This window comes from Vulpes lagopus, chromosome 24 (genome assembly GCF_018345385.1).
Source record: "Vulpes lagopus strain Blue_001 chromosome 24, ASM1834538v1, whole genome shotgun sequence".
Classification (NCBI taxonomy): domain Eukaryota; kingdom Metazoa; phylum Chordata; class Mammalia; order Carnivora; family Canidae; genus Vulpes; species Vulpes lagopus.
Window position 1 is genome coordinate 15,371,999 of NC_054847.1, and position 23,056 is coordinate 15,395,054.

Consider the following 23,056-nt stretch of genomic DNA (forward strand, 5'->3'; position numbering starts at 1 on the left):
TGATTTCCTCCATTAAGTTCTGGCTCTTGAAAAAGTCTTGATCTTCTCATTTACAGACTGGGTGGAGAGCAAGCTGAAGTAGATAATATCCATCTTTCATTTTGCTTCTGAATAATTCTTCACACAGTTGAAAAAACATAAACCCTGGAGTCCAACAGACTTAGACTAGAATTATCACTGAGATCATGCACTAACCTTCTTGAAGCCTGTTCATACTTTTGAAGAGGGAGAAAGGTATACCCATCCAACAGATTGGGTGAAGATTAAGAGGACAATGCCTGCAAAGCACCCAGGACTGTGCCAGCCCACGATGTATGCCTAAGAAACATCAACTTTCTTGACGTGAGGTGTTTTGTTTTTAATTTAAAAAACACAACTGCCAGGGAGAAGTGATACACAGGGCCAAGGGAGGGAAAATCTAAGACGAGCTTGGAGTGTCTTATCTTGTGATGCCAAATAGAGGCAAGTGTTCCAAAATAGGACGGGGCATGTTGAAACGACAGAGGTCAGCCTCGCAAGGGACAGCCAGAACAATCTGAGCAATAAAATAAAGAACAACAGTACTGTATTAGAACCCATAGGAGGAAGGGACTATCCATCAACTGATGGATACAGATACAGATAAGTAAATGAGGAAATAAATATTTGGAGAAGGGACAGCTCTACCTTACAGAAGGATTCCAAGTAATAAATGCAGAAGAAATGAGAGAACTAGAAATTAAGCAATAATTGCTGAGGTAGAGATACACCAACAGGTACTGAAATTATTGAGCAAATTTTGAGGAGAAATAGGATGTACGTATATATATATATATACATGTATATGTAATTTGTATACATACATACAAATGTGTGTATGTATGGTTTCAAAGAATTTTCTTCGAGTAATCTATTCATTACAAAGGGAAAAACAGTCACTATACTGTGGAGAAGCCCAGCAGACACCATCTTAATTAAGTGATCAAAGTTAACATCACTTGTAATAAGACAAGTTGACATCACACATACCTCTTGATATAATTCACTGAAAAGTAAAAGCACGTCACCTCTGAATATTCCTATAACCACCATCTGACTATGAGAACACATCAGACCAACTCAAATTGAGGAACAGGGTGCAAAAAACTGACCAGTCCTCCTCAAAAGTATCAACATCACGAAAGACAAAGAATGAGGAATTGTCGGAGATGAGCAGAGACAAAGGAGGCATGACAATGAAATGCAATGTGTGATTCCAGATAGGATCCTGGAACAGAAAAAGGAAAAACCAGTAAACTATAAATACAAACCATTGTTTGTTAGGAGGTTGCTTTTTTTTTTTTTTTTTTTTTTTTAAGAGTATTGTACCAATATTAGTTTCCTAGTTTTTGGTCATTGTACTACAGTTATACAAGTTATTGACATTAGGGGAAGGTGGGTGAAGGGTAAACAGGAAAGTCTGTACCATTTTGCAGCTTTTCTGTTAAGTCTCAAATTATTTTGAAATAAAAAGTTTTTATAAAAGACGTTAGTATGAGTGAGGGACAAGTCTGTATCATTTTTCTATGTACTACCCCAACACGCACTTCAGCGAAACACCTGGCCACTGCGCATGCTGATGGCCAATATGTGACAGAGGCAGCCCGAAACATCTGTGCTATTTAACTACTTCACTCTTGCCTCAAAGACTCTGGAGAATCCTGAAATGACCATTTTTCAGGGGGGTGGGCTGGAAGATTCCTAGGGGAATCTTTGGCAATCTGTTTATTTCCTTAGGAAAAGAACTCAATGCAACTCCTGGCCTCTCTTGACCTCTATTCCGTCGTCCTCAAGGGAGTGACACATCTGTTGCATAAATTTGGGAAGAATAAAGCAGACACACATTGCTCATCTGCTTTCTCGTCCTTCTTAGGAGTGAATGGGTTAGAGCAAATAGGTTTTCTGCTCTGCTCCTCGGGACGAGAATCTTCCCCTCTTTGGCCTTTACAGACTGGATTAGACCAGCTCATTTGGAAGCCCATTTGACCCTCAACCCAAAGAAATTCCCTTCAACTCTGTCTTTCTCACTTACTATGGTATAGTTTTGCCCTCACCTGCCCTGGTTCTTTGTTTTATTTCTCAGCTTGCTCAAGGCCTGGGTAAGAAGAGAGGCTGTTAACCATCAGGCACTTTCTAGATGCCACCAGGTTCCACCTTTCCCAGTCTACTCAGTGTCCTGGAACTTATTTCTATGGCCATGACTCTCTGGAGTCGGGAAGCATTTTCCAACCAATCTCTATCCCAAGTAGCCTCTGGACTTTGAACATGATAAACAATAACCATTTAACATTGTTTTTGCTGGATGAATTGAGCCCTACTGGCACAAAAAGAGGATCTAGAGCACCATACACCAGTCCACCTCCAAGCACACACAGATATACAAGTGAATTTGGGGCATCCCAAAGAGTATATGAGACTTACACTTCTTTTATGACCTACTGGCTCTAAATAGGTTTTTATTTTTCATTTTTTAAAAAAAAATTATTTATTAGAGAGAGAGAGTGTAAGGAAGACAGAGAGAGCATGGATGAGTGAGGGGCAGAGGGAGAGGGAGAAGACGACTCCCGGCTGAGCAGGGAGCCCAATGTGGGGCTGGATCCTGGGACCCCAGGATCATGACCTGAGCCGAAGGCAGACATTTAACCGACAGAGCCACCAAGGTGCCCTCTAAATATATTTATAAAATAACCTATTTTCCTAGTTTTCTCACTTTAGCCTCTGCCCCAACAGCAATTCAACAGAGGCATAAAGCATTGTTCCCTCCTCTTTACAGACCATCGTGCATTTATCTTTTCCAACAGTTTCCTTTGCATCTGCTCTCTTTGCTCGCACAAAGATAGAAGTTTCTAAACAGGGCCTTTAATAGTCCATTACTTTCACCCCACGTTGTACAATTCAGTTTTAAAGTCAACTTCTATGGAAAAGTGCTACTTGTATGAATGCCCGTCTGGGAGTGAGACTAATCTTCCTCTACTCGAAAAATAACCAACACTTGCTGCACCAGAGTTATGATTACATCACAATAAATATTCTATGCAGAACTAGGAACAGCTCCTCAAAGAAAAATGCTTGGAAACGGGTAATTGGAATGAACTATATGCATTTTCACTGAGCTTTGAAAGAAACTGTGAGAAAAAAGATCTTCGATCTGTTCCCAAGTATATATTTTTTTCTCTTAAAGAACACCATGTGAGGAATTTTGACAGTGTCTGCATTCTAATGGGAACATCTCAGGAAGAAGAGGCTTATCTATATTTTTGCCTCGTTATGGCCATGATGGGCGCCGTTTATCAGGCATAAAAAGAAAGGAGAAAACCCAGAAGGTAGTTCTTTTCTGGACAATTATGTGTTCTGGCTCTTAAGTACTTTCCCTTTGCCATGGATGTGAATATTTTAAAAGCCAAAGATACCCCTCCACTTGAGCTACAGATGGCCACAGGAACCAAACAAGAATGCTAACAATCCATTCCAAAAGGCCAACAAAACACCCCAAAAAAATAAAAACATGGTGAGTGCCAAGTTCTACACTGCACATCCATACTGACGCCATGTCCATCTAAATGGACCATTTAGATTGACAGTAATGTGAAGGAGCAGCAGTGACCCTGAGGGTAAAAACCAACGTGTCTGTTGAAACCATCACCACCACCACTACGACCCCCACCACAAAACAGACATGAAACAAGATGCTGCAAGAACATTCTTTTTCCTTCTAACAGGGATGTGTTAACTTCATTATTCAGAATCCTTTGATTACCCTTTTCAAAAGTTTTTTTGTTGAGTTTAATTTTCAAGGCTGTTAACCACTGATGCCAACTTAATTATAGCAAGCAAGCAACCAACTCATAATGTATGATGCCAATTGTTAGTTTTACTTTAGCTTCACATTAGATTTGGACTTCTCTGCTCATTTGTAACTTTCTGAGCCAGGAAGGTTTCTGCACAGTCACTTGTTTTTTCTCAGGTGGTATCTCTGTGCCCCTGTTTGCCATGGGGGACTGAGGAAATAGATATTTATGACTTATTATCTCAGTATTAACAGTGCCCTTCAATAATTTATGAAACTGTGCTCTTGCATTTTTAACCTGGAAGTCCTTCTGCTTATTGTTCTGAAAGGGTAAGATTAACATAGAGGGGCTCAAACCTGAATCATCACTTTCTTGCACAAAAATTCACCCAAATGAAGGAAACATAGAGTCACTGGTGGCATAATGGCTCCAGATGAGATAAGCCAAGAACATCTAAGTCTTTAACCCAAACCCTTGTACCTGTTGCCAGAACATGGCATTCTCTTCTGTAGAAAATATCCTTGCTCTAGGATGGAGTTACACTCTTATATCTCAGCATTCAGTGAACCCAAATTCTGGAACGTCACAGACATCTTGAATTAAGCTTCAGGACATCACTCACTAGTGTTATGTATTCCTTTCCTTTCCAAGATGTGACAGTGATGTAGGATGAAGGTCCTTTGACAATGCATTTCGGTGTTCACTTTAGGCAAAAGAGGAGGTGATGTTCAGGAGAGAGAATCATTCCTGTTCTTTATCCCAGGCCTCCCAGAGGCATTGTGCTCGAATTTCTAATTTCGTGCATGGGTTTCTCAAAAGCTGATTTGGCAGCCACTATAGTTGGCCACCCAAAAGCCACTGCCATCTTTCTTACAGCAAGTCATGGCCATGAATCAACGTTCCAACCGACGGAAAATAAGCAGAATTCTCTTGGGGACCTTTAGGAGAGCTTTCTTTTTTTTAGTCAAAGGAAAAACTGAAGATAAAAACTCCTGATCCTATACTTTCCCTTTAGCTTGGACACAGCAGCCATCTTATGACCAAGAGGCAACAAGCCTTGGAAAGCCAACATGCTTTGGAAGTGAGAAGGCAAATGGAGAGAAGCTGGGTTTTGACGGCATCACAGAGCTGTAGGGACCACCCCAGGTCCACCTACGACTGGACTGCCTTGATGGCTTCAGTCCCTGCTTGTTACTTGCGGTCAAAAACAGGGATTCAGTAGGTGAGGTCTGGAGTGTAGGCAAGAGTACATGGGAATCTATCGGCAGCAATAGCTGGTTATTCTCTTCTGAAGCTCAGCCCCATAGACTAAGAAGGGGGAAAGCACAGTGCTTCTTGAGGCCTAGGAGTTGTGCAGCCAGAGCTTGAGAATTGTACTTAGGGTCCTGGACAACAATATTAATGATATTCAATAATGGGGCAAGAATACTATTAGTTGGCTCTTAGAGCTCAGTGAAACAGTATAAGTGGGAGGCAGAGAGCAAAATCATGGGCTATTTCCCATGACCCTGCTTCCCTTCATGCTTTAGCTTTCCCAAATTAACTAGTTTAGAAGTATGCCCTCCACCCCCACAACCCCCCTCCCCAGGCCGCGCTTAAAAGTCTGGATGGCTCTTCTCTTGTGGAGCATCTCCATTTGTATTTCCAACTTGCATCTCCTGTGTGAGAGAGGCCTGGGGGTGGGGGGCAAAGGTCTGCTGGGGGAGTACAAGTATGTGTCTGTGTGCAGGGATGTGAGGTGGGGGTACTTTCTCCCTTAGGAGGTTCACACCAAGATAGAGCTCTGCAGTGCCACAGAGTTCCAAGTAACAGAAACCTCCGGCTGGCTGGACTGGCTGACAGTGACCCGTCCCCAGCTGGCTTGACTACCTTAGAGCGAGGTGTGTGTGTGTGTGTGTGTGTGTGTGTGTGTGTGTGAGCGCATGCACACACACGCGTGTGCTTTCAGAAAATACTCCTATGCAGATCTCAGCTAGATTGGCCCTGAAAGTGAGCTGATAAACTAGAAAAACTGAGGTGTGTGACACTTCAGATCGTTCCTTAAATGACAACTGTGACTAATAGGCATCAGTCAGCTTATTCTAGTTTTTCTGAGAAGCAAATAATACACTAAACTTACCTTTGCTCTATTTTTCTTCCTATGCTAGGGATTTAAGCTCCCTCATTTCTGGTCTAATATTTTTTAAATGCCAATCAATCTATCTGGTTTTGCTTGGAACTTGACTTCTTCAAGTACACTCATGCAGCAAATATTTGTTGGGTGTCTACATACCAGGGAGTGAGTCTAAGTGTGTGAGTGTGTAGGGGGAGGGGGAGAGAGAGAGAGAGAGAGAGAGAGAGAGAGAGAGAGAGAATGAATGAATATGAGACAGAGACAGACAGGAGGAGGAGGAAGGTGGGGGAAGTAAGCCACAGGGATGAGCACTGTATCCAGAAATGAAAGCCATGAATGCGCTCTAGTGCATAAAGCTGTAGTTTAGTTGGATTAGGGCAACATATTCTAAAACACTGAACGGTTCCGGCGCCAGGCACACTGCTTGGCTGGAGAATGCTGAACAAAGATAAAATTGTCAGAACAACCTGCTGTCAAGTCCAGCCTTCACCTGCACCAGGAAGGTCAAGTCTGAAATGCTTCTCCCCAGGCACAGGTAAGCAGGGGCCCTGGCTGGCCTTTCTACACCCAGCCTGTTTTTACAGGGGGTTGCTTTAGTCTCTCTAGACCTTATCCCACTTACATAAACCGTCTGCATCTGCCTTGCCTTACTCTTCTTTTGCTTCCAACAGCAAGTGGCAGGCTGCGTAGAAAGTTGTTTGACCTTTCAAAGAAAGTTAGCTCAGGCTTCACTCTCCAGGTGCGGCTCCGCCCACCTGCTGCCTTGCCCGCTGAAGGCCGGGCAACTCTCCAAAGAGTCTGGGTTGGCTTTGAAGCCCAGATCTCTTTGCACTCCCAGCTTGGATGTCTTCACTGGGTGGAAAACTAGTCAACCTGCCCAGCCTCTCATTATTTCTGAACAGATTCTCTGAAGTTAACGGGAGACCCAAGTGGTTTGCTAGATTTTGCATGAGCAATAAAACAGTGCATAAAACCCACGGCCCGGCGTCAGTTAATACACCTGCTTCCGCAGATGCTCTTTGAAGAAGCCTCAGCGGAGGGCACTGTAAACTGCTCTGCACATTCGCATGCGTGCTGAGCAGAGCACGCACGGGCGACAGCGGGCCCAGCGCCGCGCGCCTGGCGCCACCCGCCTCTGGCACTGTCTCTAGTCGTTTCTCCGCTCCCGCCAACAAGTCCAAGAAATAGAAAAACATAAAAAGCTATTGTCCATGTCCAGTGAGAAATGAAATGCACTGGACCAAGTATCACAACTTCCTTAAAATAATACAACACTTCATCACTTTTGCATCTGGATCCCTCTCATGGCTTGCAAAGTCATAAAGCTCGAAATCAACGTCGTGAACCATCACTGCTTTTTTCTATTTAAAATGCATTCCTTTAAAAAAGCAATTTATTAGAAGCTCTCTATGGTTTCACCTTATCTAAAGCACTTAATTCAGTTCATCTCCTGCTTTGCTTTGTACTGTTGGAAGCAATCAGAAGATTGGAAGCAAAGTATTAATAAGAGAACATGCCCTGCAGCTCTGGCCTGTGCAAACAGCTCCTGAATTACAATGTAGCCAAACCCCAAAGTTTAGCACCGATAGAGAGAATTGATGGCATATCCCATCATTCTTTTCTTTATATGCAGGCTGATTCAACCCAGGTTGGGTTGAAGCTCCTAAATTATAGGCAAGGCCTTTTGTAGAATGCCCAGGGGAGGAAACATATTGTTCTTCTACCGGCAACTGTCTTCACCCCAAAATACTATCACTCCTACCACAATGAAAACTGTAGGTAAGCAAGAATCTAGCTTCGTTGTTAAGGAGGGAATAACAGAGAAAAAAAAAAGAGACTTCTAACTTTTAAAGGAGTACATAATTCTGCCTACATAAAAGCTGTGATCAGTGATTTGGTCAGAGAGAAAAGATTTGCACATGTTCCCTGAGTATTGGTTGTGGATGACCTAATCACACCAGAATCTCATCTCCTTAATCAAAATCCCTCCCTGCAATAAGTCTCAAACGGCTCTACCCTCAAGCTTTCTCAAGGGAAGAAAGAGAAATGGACTGCACAGGAGGTTTCAGGCTTCAGGAAAGAAGACGCCTTTCTTCTCATCTGTACAATTATAAATTAAGATCTCTTCTGGCCAACACGGTGCACGGCCCCTGGGAGCCCTGGCCTATCAGTGAGGTCAGGTGTTGGGACAGGCAGCTGGGATCCCAGTAAGACAGTCAGGAATTAAGCAATAGCCCATGCAGATGCCTGAGGATTCTTGTGGTTGACACCTACCAATTCAAGATCCTCTCCTGGAGAAGCACATTAATTCTTTAAAGTTGGCAGCGGATGGAAAGCCCAGTGCTTGCCCATGGATGCTTGATGAGTGGGAACTCCTTTGCCCTGCAGCTCACTTGAATGACTTGCTTTTGGCAAAGGCTCAGTAAATCGGCTCATCCATTTGTGAAGTTCACAAGCATGCCCCATCCCACCCACCCCGTTTCGTCCCCTCCAGGAATTTAGGCACTTTCCAAACCTGAGCCTTCCTATCAGTCCCCTGTACATGTAGGAGGAAAGACATCTCCAAATGAGATGTGAAATGGATGAATTAAAAAAAAAATATCACCCTAAACCAAAGAAAGCCAGTCACAAAAGGCCACATATTCCATAGTTTCACTTATGTGAAATGTCCAGAATAGGCAAATCCACAGAGACAGAAAATAGACTAGTGGTTCCCAGATTAGTGACTGCTAACAGGTACAGGGGTTTTGGGGGGGTGATGGAAATGTTCTGGAATTAAATATCTGGAAGTAGGTTATACTTACAACTCTGAATATACTAAAGACCACTAAATTATACGCTTCAAATGGGTGAGTTTTGTAGAACCTAGATTATATCTCAAAAATTGTTATTAAAGAATGCAAAAAAATGGCATTTTAATGATGGAAGAAATCCTAGGGAAGGGAAAGGACCTGAATTTCAATCCCACTGTCTGTGTAGTCTTTAGCAAATTGCTCAACCTCTCTGCATCTCAGATTTACCAACTCTCAAGTTAGGATATTATCTCACTGTGAACCTTTTAAGCTAATTATGAGGGTCCTGTTGTAAGGAATTCAAGGTTACATTCAAGGACTCTCAGTCTGAGAACGGAGGAGATAGTGTGCAAAGTAACGTAGGCTAAGATATCTGGGCCGTCTTCAGAGGCAGGTACAGATAGCAGATGAAGCAACTCCTGGGGAGCATTTGGGCAGCTTTCTCCTTTTAGGATTGATTCCAAAATGCTGACAGCATTTCTCACTGTTTCACGTTGCACAAGAAAACTGGTGGCCTGTCTCTACATCTTACAGGGGAGGAAACTCAGCCTGTGGGACATTAAAAAATCTCTTTAAAGTTACCAAGCACAGGGAGCCAGGTATTGGGCATTGTCTTTTCCAATGGGGCTAAGTGCCCTTCCCACTGAAGTACTAAAAACAGGGGCTGGGGGATTGAATCCTTCTGCAGAGCGTGCTAATAAACCTTTTCCTGATTTGGGCGTTAGAATTTAAGTCATTCAATCATTCCAATTTTTTTTGAAAGATTTTATTTATTCATTCATGAGACACACAGAGAGGCAGAAACATAGGCAGAGGGAGCCTGATGTGGGACTCAGTCCCAGGACCTGGGATGATGACCTGAGCCAAAGGCAGATGCTCAACCACTGAGCCACCCAGGGGCCCTCATTCATTCTAGAGGTTTGAAAGTAAAAAGAAAGGGAAGGATTAAGGGTGGGAGGGAGGGACTCAGGAGGGAGAAGGAGACAGGGCAGAGGCAGGCAAGAAGAAGAAAGCAGGGAAGGAGAGAGAGAGAGGGAGAAAGGGAGGAAGCAGGCTGCAGAGTCAGATCTTTTTGTTTCAGGAATATATCAAGGAAGCAGATTTCCTTCCAAAGTTCAAAGGAAACGGTATGTTTTGTTTTCATACTCCGTTCCATTTTTCACTTGGGAAAAAACCTCAGCTTTGAAGCCTCTCTGTTTAAACTCATTAGGAAAACCATCAATGATGGAAGCTTTTGTGAAATTGTAGTGGGAGGAATTAGTGCTATGGGAGAGCTGGATCAATCTTCAAACATTTCATCTATGGAGATGGGAGGTCTGCGCTAGCTGCTTGTTCAGCTGGGAAGTTAACATAAACAAATGCTTCACTTACTGGAGAGTCCAAGGGACTAATGACACTTGGTATTTACTCTCTGAATACTTCCTCAGCAGCCCCCTGTGCCTGCCACCTGAAAAGGATGGATGCTTCTTGAGGACTAACTGAACAAACCAACTGGCAAAATGACTTGCCCGGAAGAGAGAGGTGTTCTTTTTAGTGTTCTGCTGGAAGAGACATAGTGCTATTGACTTCACTGCACAGAATCTTTTCCTGTGTTAATTCATAGCTTGATCAAGTTTGACATGGAAACCTTTATAGCAGGACTGTGTTAACATTTGAGGATATCTTTCTTGGCATCTGAGTCTTTTTTTTTTTTTTTTAAGTTTTGCAACCCGTTCAAGTCTCCTTAGCAAAATTAAAATAGGGTGATTTGGTTTTGACTTGGGTTCTTCACTTCATTCTTAGAGCACAGTGCATACGTGTGGAATTGATCCAAAACGAATTTGAGAGTGAGAAAGTAAGGACTGCAGGTGGGATGCAGGAGATGACAGGAGAGAAGAAAGGTAGACAGCGGCAGACAGGGAACAGTGGAAGATTATCAGATACTATTGGTGCTCTTAACAAAATTGTTCTAGAAAAAATGTTAGAAAATGTCTTTGTGCATACAATATAAGGTAGATTAATTAATGATCTGAATGTCTGCAAAGGAATAGGACTTAATGGTTTTCTTTTTCTGACACTAATTATATAGATGTACATGCAAATGTATATAGGTAAGAACATAAAAAGACAGCACATACATGGACATGCCATCTGGGTGCACGTACATGCCTGCGTGTGCCTTAAATAAATGAATCCATGTATAAAGGAACTATGATATAATACTAATTAACAGAACTGACTCTTCTTCCTTTCGAGTATACTCCAAGGACAAACTAGAGCCTATTATTTTAAATTGTGGGGAAATTAAGCAGTGCATAGACACAAGAAAAGATAGTAGAAACGAGAAGCTAACCATAACCGAACAGTAGATGACTGATTATTCTGGGGACATCAGGTCCGCATTTGCTTTCCCTTATTTAGGTCGTGAGAAAATAGGGCATAAAATTAACCTATCTGAGGCATGGAACCATCCCTGCCCAACTGAATGGGCAACTAACTAATCCAAAAGGAAAACAACCATTACTTATACAACCATAATGTAGATGCAACATGGCATATAAATCAGTAACTCTTGTATTGCAAAACAGACAAATAGATTAATGCATGTTGCAAAGGATGGGTGAAGAGATCGATTAGGTTACTGATTCAGACCATGAACTTTCTCTCAATATACTGCATTTAACTTTTAAATAAGGTTTAGGAGAACCTGTAACATTTTGCTCACTGACAGAGCTATATTTTACTTAGGGCAGAAATTGGCTAGTCTATAAAAATTAAATTATGCCCCTTTCACTGTATCTAGTCAAGAGGAAAAACTCTAATTACAAGATTGCACTGTCAAACAAATGCAAATTCACATGCTTTATATCCTGGTTTAAAAATTCATATGGGGGGAGCTTCTATTCTGAAACGAGAATCAATATTTGAAATATTTTTCAGAGTGCAGTGATAAGCCAGGGCAAAAGAAATGTCATTATCAAGGGTGCTGGTAAGTAGATGCTAACTCATTAAGAGCAGAACTTGTGAGCACAAGTCATTTGTAATGCAAACATTTAAATATCAATTAGTAAGGACAATGAAAGAAAGCTTTCCTTCCCCCACAGTCCAGTGCCTTATTACTTTAGAAATGACCAAGGGGAAAAAGAGCAGTGGAAAAAAATTTTCCGCACCTAATAGGAATGTCACTCTGGGGAATAGGTAAAGGTTAATTTTAAACGTACTTCCCAATTGAAAATTAAATGTACCTGCCTCAAAATTCATAAGAGCTGAGTTTGCAGGCTTAATCTAGAAAGGACTAACTAAAGGCCGGAGTATATTGCATCACTGGTATTTTTTTGGAAAGAGAATGCCTCTTATCACTGCTTAATGTCAAACGTGCTTGGTTCATTACAATCTCTTATTCTGTTAAAAACTGTGCTTTTCCTAGACCTAAGAAAACTGCCAGTCCACAGAGCACTAGGCTTTAAAAATCCTACTGGTTGGTTCTCATCTTCATTTAAGATCCATTTCGTGGCCTGTCCAGTCAACCAGTTCACTAAGCCTGTCAGGTGAATATGGTGGACATGAAGACCATCTAAATCTTTAGCACTCGGCCTCAATTATCCTTTCGGGCAAACCTCAGTGGCATGTTTTACTATAGAAGGTGCTGGTTCAGGAAAGCAGGGGCCTCTTGGTAACAGTCGGCCAGTGGACATGGACCAGATCTGTAACTTTTCTGGCCCCTCGTTTCTTCCTCTAGAATACAAAAAAGTTGGTCCAGACCCGGGCACTCCAGAGTCACTTGGGGAGACCCACAGCTGGGTATTTCACAGACTTAGTGAACTGGCTTCTTCAAGGGTGAGGGGAGGCATGTGATTTCAACAAAACTTCCAGGACGATTCTGATGTGCACCCTTAATTCTGTGTCACTGGGACCTTTTAGTTCTAATACACTAAGATTCTCAGAATAAGAGGTTATTGGTCCAATGAAAATAATTATGACTTCGGTTCCTAAGGGAGGGTATCATGTAACAGGTGTGACTTTCTTTCCCCAGAGTGGAAAAGCTAACCCTGCAAATGCTGGTGGATCGGGGCCTAAGGAAACAAAGGCTGCAAAAGAAGACTACCAGATTTCCTGAGATGCTCCACGCGAAGCACCCAGAAAAGTACGGGCTGTGTAGGGCACGCACGCTCTTTGGACTGTGATGACTGTACTACCTGTGGTCACTTCACAGTCAAATCTGAGTTTGGCTCTCCATCCCTGCTAGCACGAGAAGGGTTGAGAGCCACTTAAATTGATTGGTCTGACAACTACTTGGAGATGAAAATGGAAGTGCCTTAGAAGGATCACACCCCCAAACACTGTTCTTTTGATGCAGGAACATGCATTTGGCTGACTTCTACTGAATTCAGGCTTAAAATCTGTGTCCCTCCCCTTATAACAGGTTTTTCCATTGAGTCCGTCAACTGTTTGTTTTTCAGACTTCACAATTGGTGTTGCTTTGTTATTTCACTCTCTGGTCCAGGACACATGCCTGAGGGAACTGAGTTTGGAGAGAAGGAGCCCACCTCAATCTAACAAATAGCAACTTCAGGCCTGGCACTTAGAGACTATGCTAAAGGGTTCCCATAGATAACATTGGCATTATGATGCCGGCTTTGCCTTTCTTACAGCATTGTTTGGAGCAGAGAATAGAGCAAGAGGAAAAACAGCACTTTGAAAATGGAATGTGTGATATTTATCTTACATACACTTCTAGGAAGAAGTAGCTCTCTGAAAGAGGACACCTCATCTGGCTGTAGTTTGGTTCGTATCTTTCTCTCTTGTCTCAAACATATCCCAGCTTATAAAACACAATACCCAGATAAGCAGTGGCCTAGAGGATCCCAAGAAAGTTCCTAATGTGTCCACAGTTTATCCTCCCCACCCCATTTTTTTTTCTGGCTCTAAACTACCACCTGGAAGAAAGCTGCAAATATTTGGAAGAAAAAAAACAAAAACAAAAACAAACACTACAGTATTCAGAGCGATTCCAACTAAAATCAAAGCAGTTCCTCTACTAGGAGGGCAGAGTTTTGCTCAGGTAAAATGCTCAGGAATGCAACACAAGGAGAAAAGAAACCATTATCAAAATCATAGATATCAATCTTAGCTACAAAATCGTCACTAAATTTTGTTTTGCTTTTGTGATAGCCCCAATCCCAGGACAAATGACAAAACAACAGTTCCCCGGCCCTTTTCTTGGGACACGTTATTCTTGAGAGCAGTTATGTTTCAGGCTTCCCCAAAGAGCGATTTGGGTGGAAGGAAACCATACCTAATGACCTATAAAGACCAGCTTTTAAAACTGTGCATGTGGGTGGCCCTGGTGGCACAGCAGCTTGGCGCTGCCTGCAGCCTGAGGTGTGATCCTGGAGACTGGGGATCAAGTCCCATGTGGAGCTCCCTGCATGGAGCCTGCTTCTCCCTCAGCCTGTGTCTCTGCCTCTCTTTCTCTCTGTGTCTCTCATGAATAAATAAATAAAAATCTTTAAAAAATAAAAAAATAAAATAAAACTGTGCATGTGCACCACACCATCGCACAGTGATGAGCTAGCTATCTGATCCTCCAATATCCCTGTGGTTGGCAACAGGGCATTTTTCCAAGGTGCTGCCTTTAAAACTGGAGCCCTGGCATTCATTTGCTAGTGGATTAAGAGAATCCCTTCCCAGATTTAATCCCTTCAACCAAAAGCTCTGTGGGCCCCTACAGTTCAGCAGGCTAAAGGGGAGCAGAATTTTGGCTCAGTCCACATCATTCACCACAAGATGCTATTTCCCATATGTTTGTTATCCTGAAAATGGCAAGGTCTCTGTTGATGGATTTGACCTTGGAATGGAAGCTGGAGTTCCACCCATTTCCCCAAAGGTGTACTTGTGGGAGGACTGATTTCTGGTGAGACTATGGGGAGGCGGACCTGGGGAGTTGCAGGAAGTGGACAGTAAGACGACTGAGGTCAGAGGGAGTAAGTGAGGTTTCCCCTCACAAGACCCGCTTCCGCTCTGCATAAAGCCCTGCACCTCTCATCAGCTAAGCTTGTGGGGCTGGAAACTACATTCCTCTGAACAATCTTGGCAATTTGTGCCTGAAATTTGATGCAGTAGCTCTAAAATTAAATAAAGATCCTATAGTGTTCTTCTAAGAAATATGGCATGGCTCTGTGACAAAACACATTTTTCAAGCTCTGACCTCTGGGAACTTCAACTAGCTTCATATTTCAGGCTGACACTGCTCACAGGCTACTGTCTAGTAGCCCAAGCGGAGCTGGTTATCCATATATTTTCCAGTCTCCTGATCAGCTTTTTAGCAGAGGGAGGTGAGGGGAGTAAATAAAAAGAGGAGAGCCACTAATTTAAATGCACTTCCCCTCCCGAGTCCCTTGGGGAGAAGCCCTGGTAATTAACTCTAATGAGATTAAAGTAACTCGAAACTCTTCATTTTGCCAGCCCTGTAAAAGTGAATCTGCGATAAGCGGCGTGTGTGCATTAAATCAAAGTCAGTCCCCTCCCCGGTAAGGAGGCGGCCTCCCTCCCCAAGTCCTACCGCGGGCCCCGGAGGGCGCTACCGGGGTCTCACCCGCGCTTTGCTCCATCACTTCTTTCTGGCACATGTCTTGAACGTTCACCGTGCAATTCACGATGAACTCGGGGGAGGAGCAGTCGTTGTTCAGCTGGAATTCTTCACACTGGTAACACTGGATCTGCAGCGCGGAGCCTGCGGGGACAGACGCAGTCGGGCTCAGACGCAGCCCGCACGGAGACCCCTCGGGAATCGGCGACCCTCCCGGGCCCCAGCCCGCCACGCACGGATCCCGACCCCCGGGGCCTCCAACTACGGCGGCGGAGGCGCTTGCAGCCGACTGGGGGGGGGGGGCGCGGCCGCCGAGGGTCCCGCAGCAGCCCCACACCCCCACACCCCGACACCCCGGGGGCCGTCCCCCACCACACCCGGCTCGGCTTCCCCCCACGCAAGTTGAAAGGGCCGGAGCACAAAGCGAGAGCGAAGTGGCTCCAGAGACTTGCTTCCGCCCCAACCTACAGCGAAGGATTTGCCTAATTGTTAATTGGTTACAAATCACTTAATTGCTATTTTGGCACCACTCACGACTGCGTTCGCAGACGCCTCCTCGGTTCTGAGGCTCGTCGCCAGCGTCCCCGTGCCGCGGCTCCGAGGACCCTCCGCGAGCGCCCCGGAGCCCCGAGCCCCGAGCCCCGAGCCCCGAGCCCGCGCGGCCGCCAGGAGCTGCTGCGCCTCGAGCCCCCGGCCCTTCGCGGGACGGTCCCCGCAGCGGCAGGGGGGGCCCAGCCCGGGCCAGGGCGAGTGCGCGCAGCCCGAGCCGCGACGCCACAACCATTTGGTCCTGGCTCTCGGGGCAACCGCTTGGCGGGGGTCCGCGGTCGGGGTCCGAGAGCCGCTCGCGTAACGCAGGAGTGAGCGGTTCGGCCCCGCTCATGGCCCCAGCCCGGCCCCCCCGCTCGGCTCTGGACCGAACTACCCCCGCTGGCGGACAGACCTCCGCGGAGCCCGCGCCTCCTCGCGCGCCCTGGGCGCAGCACCCCCGCCCCGGCCCCGGCCCCGGCCCCCGCTGCGCAGCCCGCCGCTCACCTGCCCGCGGCGTCCGGTCCCCCGGGGGGGTCGGGGCTTCACCGCCCCCCGCCCCCCGCCCCCGCGAGGCCGCACCCCGCTCAGACCCCCCGCCCCGGCCCCGCTGCCTCCGACCACGCAGCCGAGCCCCCGCAGCTCGGGTCCCGCACAGCGCCGCCCCCGCCGCTCCGCCTGCAGCGCGGGACGTGGACACTTCGCCTGCCAGCGCCTCGGGGCGCCCCGCCGGGCAACCCCCGCGCAGCACGGCCCCGGAGGTGGGTGCCCGCGCGGCGAAGGGCGGGCGGGGTGCGCGCGCCTGGCGGGGCCCCGGCCCCGGCCCCGGCCCCGGCCCCCGCGTGCTCCTACCTTGGAGCAAGAACAATCCGCAAAAAGTTGCTGCGAAGCCGAGGACCCACATCCTCCCGGAGCCGCGGAGCCGGAGGAGGGCGGGCGCATCAGAGGCGGCGAGCGCGGCGGAGGCTGCCCGGGCCGCAGCGGCTGTGGCTGCCGAGGCTGCTGGGGCCCGCGCTCCCGTCGCCGAGGCCACCGCCGCCGCCAAGAGGAGCCGCAGGTGCCGCCGGCGGCGCCAGCATCGCCCGCGCCCGGGCTCCCGGCTGCGGGGCGCTCTCTGCCCGCCGGCGCTCCCGGAGTTGGCGGCTGACACTGGAGGAACTACTGGCGAGCCCGAGCACCCAAAAAAGTCTCGCCTCCCCTCCCCACCTCCCACTCCAGGCACCACGTGACGGCTGCGAGTTGGGGCGGGGGTGGCGGGCGCGGAAGGCTGGGACCGTCTCTTCGCGTCCCCACCCCCTCCTATCGCCCTGGTCTCCCGCCCCCGCACGTCCCCGGGACCGGGACGCCGCGGGGAGACGGAGGGCGTCGTTGCCCGGGGCCCGAGGCTGCAGGCGGGGGGGGGGGGGGCGCGGCAGGTGCGGCGGGGCCGGGGGGCGCAGACCGCTGGCCGCGCGGGGGTCGGGAGGCTGCGCGCTCGGCCGCGCCCCGCTGCCGGGGTCCCCGGGCTGCCACCGGCCGGGGACGGCGCGGGCGGGCAGCGGGGCCGGGGCCGGGGCCGCCGGCTGGAGGGGCGCGCTCCTGTGCGCCTGGCAAACTTGCACACCTGCCGGCGCCCCGGGGTGGCCGGCGCAGCTGCGCCTCTTTTCCCCCGGCCCCGGGGGGCCCCGGGTTCAGTCCAGGCTTGGCCGCAGCGGGGGGGGGCGGTGCCGAGGCCCCTGCCCGACGGGCGCCGTCACCCCCGGGCAGCCCTGCTCCAGCTGCCGGCGCGCGCGGCAAGAGGGCGCAGCGACCCCGCGACGGCCGCCCGGCCTCGGACAGGGCGGCCCCCGGGGACAAGTGTCTCGAGTTCCCCCCGAAGGCAAATCGGGGTGAAGAAGGGGATCGCTCTCCTCGATCCCTTTGCTCCCAAAGGCCGGGCATCTTCATCCTGCTGTCATCGAAGTCCCGCGCGTTATTGGTACCAACGCCGGGTCCTCTCCGGTGCGCGCCTTCCCAGCCCGGGACTCCGGCTTAGGCTGCCCCGGTCCCCTCCGCATGCCCCCTCCCCGCAGGCAAGCGACCCACCTTGAGTCCTCCGGGGATGCGCAGGTGCGAAGTTCGCCTTCCCACCTGCCGAGCCTGGCAGCAGGTGGAGCGGGAGCCTCGGCGCCCCCGCCCCCCGCCCCCGCCCCGCTCGGCGCCCGCCCTCCGCCGCCCCTCCCCCAGTCCCGGTGCAAATAGCTTCCCGAGCTCTGCCCCCCTTCGCCCTCCCACGCCCGGGTCACCCCCTGGAGGAAGCTCTCCCTGGCCGGGGCGCTGATTATTTATCTCCCTATCCTGCCAGCAGAGCGGGTCTGGAAATGGGCTTAAATGACTTTCTTGTAATTCCTCTGCAGAGATCCTTCCCCATCTGCCTCAGGCTCCTTCTGTCCCTTTGGCCCCCTCTTTCTTTCATTTTTAGTTGGTTAACCCCTCGGGGAGACTGAATGCTTTGACCATTACCCGCTTGTCTGCAGACTCTGATCTTACAATTGGCTGAATTACTATCTCTGGAGCAAAGGGGCCGATTTATTTATTCCTTCCTGGAATTGATTGTTGTAGCACGTGTGAGATTCAAAGAACTGGGCCAAAGGGTTCTTGAACAACTTCTGTTAGGATTTCAGAGGGTGCGACGGTGATAGGACTTTTATTCAGAAATGAAACAAAAGAATTTTCAGAAGTCTGAAAGACAGTGAGACTTTACATAATTTTCATTTAACAAAATTCAATATAACAAATTGCACAAATTAACCAAATAACACTGATTATACAATGCTCTTTGAACAAACGAGTGTGTACTGAAGTAACCATATAGATCCTAAAAATATTTCTATTGGGCCTAGTTTACAAGCTCCTGTACAAAAGCAATTATAAATAGTTCACATCTAGAAAAAATACAAATAACCTTTAAAATAGAATTTATCCTCACATATAAACAGACTTTGTAGAAAAAAAAGATCTTAAAAAGTAAGAATTTTTTTTGTAGCACCAACCATTCATTTTATTTTTGAAAAAGTGAACATTACAGATAGGAATTTGCTTTCATTTCTAGATTGCCCACATTGTAATAGAAAAAGTAGGAAGATAAAAATCAACAAATACTGTTCAGAATCCTAGGCAAGCACTAAGTAGAAGAGGATGTAAGGAAATGTTTGGAGGGAAAATCTGCTTTTGAAAATAGAATTAGGTCACTTCCGATCCACTTCTCTTCCCGTCAATGTCACACTTTGAGTACCTGTTACATTTTTCAGTGGAAGCAGAATTATACTTACTACTAGAACCTGAATCTCTCTGGCAACAATTTCGAAATTGCACTGGAATTAAAGTTTGTATCACATTGAGAAAATGACCATGAGCCCTCTGGTTTTTGGCAGGCCCTGTCTTAGCTTTACAGAGTGTACCCACGAACAATTTGAGTACTATGATAGGGAAGTCAACAAACACCCCTAGCTGGAATTTTTTAAAAATATATTATCAACTTCTAACACTTAGTACGTCATTTCAAGAGCATGGCACGGATTCAATTTATTGCTGTCTTTTTTTTCTTTTTGCTACAAATATAATTTCTCTTCCAAAAATTTACAACTTCTGTACAAGTATTCAAAAAAGTGCAAAATTAAGACTTCTGTATTGTGGGTGTGTTTACAGTTCATCCTCGTGACACACAACAAATGGAGCCTATCTTTATTGCCCTGTCAGAGAAGGAAGCTCCAGTGGGTTGTTTCTTGTGAATCTGACAATGGAGTCTCTGGTGTTGCCAGGGTTTATCGTTCGTTGCTGTCTCTATTCCCCCCCACACACACCCCCTCCCCGTCCCTCTGTTGCTTAAGTGCTCCATTTTCAGCTCACTAAGAAAAAAAAAAAAAAGGTCCTTTATACATCATTTGAACCCTGACTTGCACAGGAAGAGAAGCTATCATATAAAGAATCACTCAGTGATTCCAAATTGTCTACCCCAGGCCTATCTGAACTACTCAAAGATGCCTCTTCATTTTTTTCTTTTTCTTCCTTTTGTCCTTCGACCTTGTTCAGAGAGTTCTTCTCTCTCTCTAGCAAAATCATAGTTTTGCTGTTATATTTATTGAATGACTCCAGGGAAATTTTGGATAATCTATTCTCAGGATCTTCTTTTGTTTCTTCAACTTGTTTCAATTTCTGCAATAAAAAGACAAAAATATTAGAGACATATTTCTTTGGAAAATCAAGTTATTCTATCCAATATTCAATTATTGTCTGCGTAATGTGCAGTTTAAAGGGATAGAGAGAACCTACAAGTCCTTAACAATCGTCTAGTATAATTAAAGGTAATAATAAAGCCAATTTTAGGGATAAATCAAGACTTTATTCATTTTACTGAGATAAATAGGTCTCGATTTGCAAACCAGTAAAGTGCCACTTAATTTCATTTTAAATGGATCTACTTGAAATTTGTTCAGGTAAAATGCCTTATATATCTTCATCAAAGTTTCAAACTCCTCTCTTTTCTTACTAAGTATTACTAGTTGTCTTATTTCTAAATATAGATAAGGATTGAATTTCAGCCAGTAGTTGGGGTTGTACAGGGAGAAGAAGGCATATAATCCTTAAATTGCCATGAAATTTCAATACCCTTTAGACTTGTCAGAAGCATTGTCATCTTTCTGTTTTGTCCCTTTACAAGTCTTAAGATATTTGAAAGTGATCTCCAGGTCTGTGGGTCTAGATTCCAGAAAGCCCAAGGGCTTAAAAAACCATAATAACACTTCTGCCCATTAGTAACCTCTCCCCTCCAGGAGGCTCCAGTAATACCAATTACTGGATGTCTCTAGGACTTTATAAAACACTGCAGTCATATTCAATTATTCAATTATTGTAGGTAAACTCTGTAAACCAATGCATTTTCCAACTTCTGTTCTCTTTCGGGCAAAAATTCTATCCAAACACCGGGAAGAAGTAGGGACAGGGGCTTAGAGGTAATGATAGCTCCCGTTTAATAAGCATCCACCACGTAAAACTCACTGAATATATATTCTTTGGGAGCATTTTCACAGAGGACTTGCAAGTTACACATCCTCATTTTAAAGAAGAAATCAAGGCTCAGAGTGACAGAGTTATTTGGCCAAGGTCACTCAGCAAGTGACAGAGAACAGGATTTGAATTCCAAGCTGCTGGCTGCCTTCCATGCTCTTGTTCCTACTAAACCATCTTATGTAATAAAAGACAAGATGTCCTATTGTTTTTTTTTTTTCATTTTGCCACCCAAATATTCCACTTAAATAATTTACCAAACCGTCTCTATTACTATTGCCCCGGGCTCTGACAAATGCATTTCTGTTCCCCAACCCACCCCGTACATTGTTACGCTGGATGCACAAAGGTACAATGAAGAAACTGTGTTTTGATCCAGGGAACAACACACACAGCCCAAGCCTATGATTCTCATATGCTAAATATTTAATAGAAAGGAAAAGAAAAAGAGATGGCAGTGGATGGCTTTGGTGTCCCAAGAGCAGACTGAGACAGTTTCTCTTTCCGTTACGGAAATGGCATAATTCTGTAAGAATAGTTGAAAATCATCCTTGAAGTGGTGCTTATGTCATTACACTGTTGATATCAAGGAGAATTACTATTCACAGAGTTAATTTTCAACCTCAGATGGCTGCCTTGAAACCAGAGGCAAGAACAGATTTCTAGGTGCTTCCAGGAAAGTGGCTCCATAATTAGGAATAACACCATGCAAAAGCCCCTTTTCATGCATGCCATGCCAAGTTTTAGACATTTCTTAAAAAAGATTTATTTGAGAGAGACAGAACAAGGGGCAGGGAAAGATAATCTTTTTTTTTAAGATTTTATTTATTTTTTCATGAGACACACATACACATACACACAGGCAGAGACACAGGCAGAGGGAGAAGCAGGTTCCATGCAGGGAGCCCGATGTGGGACTAGATCCTGGGACTCCAGGATCATGCCCTGAGCCAAAGGCAGGCGGCAAACCACCGAGCCACCCAGGGATCCCCAGGAAAGAGAATCTTAAGCAGACCTTGCCCTGAGTGCAGAACCCAACTTGGGGCTTGAACTCAGCACCCTGAGATCACAACCTGCACTGAAACCAAGTGGGTCACTTAACTGACTGTACCACCCAGGTGCTCCTAGGTGTTTTAAATAAAGATTTATATGGTACAATACAAAAAATAAATGGAGAGCAGGAAATGCTTTGGTGTACCCAATGTTGATAAATAAAGGATGTTTATTGCAATTTTCTCCTTATCTGAATATCTTCTCCCATTTTCTTTATTCAAGAACCATGAGCATTTCCCTTGCCTATGTCTGGTCACAAATGGATCTCAAATTAATTCAACAAACACTCACTAGAGAAGCTAGCATGACACAGACGGAAGGTGTTGGTGTTGAGGATATACAGCAGAATAAAAGTGTGTCAGGTGTTGGGGATGGGGGTTGAGGCCCTGGAGTCAAACACACCTGAGTTTGAATCATAGCTTTACCCTTTTATTGGCTGGGTGAGTGCCTATGAGCTCCCTTCTTCAGGTGTAAGGTGGTCATAAGATATACCTCTATTTCACGATTGTTGCAAGCAGTAGAAATAAAACACCTTGAGACCCAGAGTAGTAGGTGCTCAATAAATGGTACAAAGAATAAATTACAGCGAGGCAGGATTCTTACTCTAGACAGTGTTGTTGAAAGTGTTCTCCAGGCCAGCAGCATCAGCATTTGGGGGAAGCTAGTTAGGAATGCAAATTCTCAAGCCCCACCCAGACTTACTACATCAGAAATGCTCAGGCCTAGCAAATGTTTTTTAACAAGCTTCCCAGGTGATTCTGATACCTGCTAAAATTTGACAATCACCTAGTCGGGAAGAACCTGTAGTCTGGGAGGGAAGATAGATGATAATTCAGTGTATTGAGGTAGAAATGAGGAAGGAGTTATTTACCATGAAAACACCCACTGTGTCAGACATAAATAGTTTGCACCATGTTTTCCCAATGTTTCATGCTTGTCGGTTTGTTTCTTCAGTCGATTATAACAGAGGCCTATGGAGGTGATGAAAAGGAAGGAATGGCCCAATAAGAAAAATCACATGGCCTTCTTCTCAGCCTTGCTTTTTATTTTCACAGTTTTTAATGAAAGGTGGGTACAGAGATAGTTCTTGACTATAAGAAAAACATTAGTGCCAGAGGGACCCATATGGCCACCTGGCATTTGGCCTCAGTGTTGGAGAGTGGTGAGAACT

At 46.0% G+C, this 23,056-nt stretch overlaps 2 protein-coding genes across 9 annotated transcripts in view; both read right to left on the minus strand.

Moving 5' to 3' along the window:
* LYPD1 (LY6/PLAUR domain containing 1) overlaps positions 1 to 16,943 on the minus strand; it is a 44,534-nt gene extending 27,591 nt beyond the window's left edge. The window contains exons 1-2 of the mRNA XM_041739594.1: positions 16,660 to 16,943; positions 15,286 to 15,423 (exon numbers count right to left, since the gene is read on the minus strand). Of these exons, the coding sequence (XP_041595528.1) occupies positions 15,286 to 15,423; positions 16,660 to 16,711 (190 nt within the window). The 5' untranslated portion in view covers positions 16,712 to 16,943. The remainder of the gene's footprint in view (positions 1 to 15,285; positions 15,424 to 16,659) is intronic.
* Positions 16,944 to 18,462: 1,519 nt separating this feature from the next.
* The window catches only part of NCKAP5 (NCK associated protein 5), a 947,236-nt gene continuing 942,642 nt past the window's right edge, over positions 18,463 to 23,056 (minus strand). For 7 of the 8 annotated variants that reach the window (XM_041739534.1, XM_041739539.1, XM_041739533.1 and 4 more), the window contains one exon: positions 18,463 to 19,980. In XM_041739534.1, the coding sequence (XP_041595468.1) occupies positions 19,699 to 19,980 (282 nt within the window). In that variant the 3' untranslated portion in view covers positions 18,463 to 19,698. The remainder of the gene's footprint in view (positions 19,981 to 23,056) is intronic. The other variant, XM_041739540.1, reaches the window with a different exon arrangement.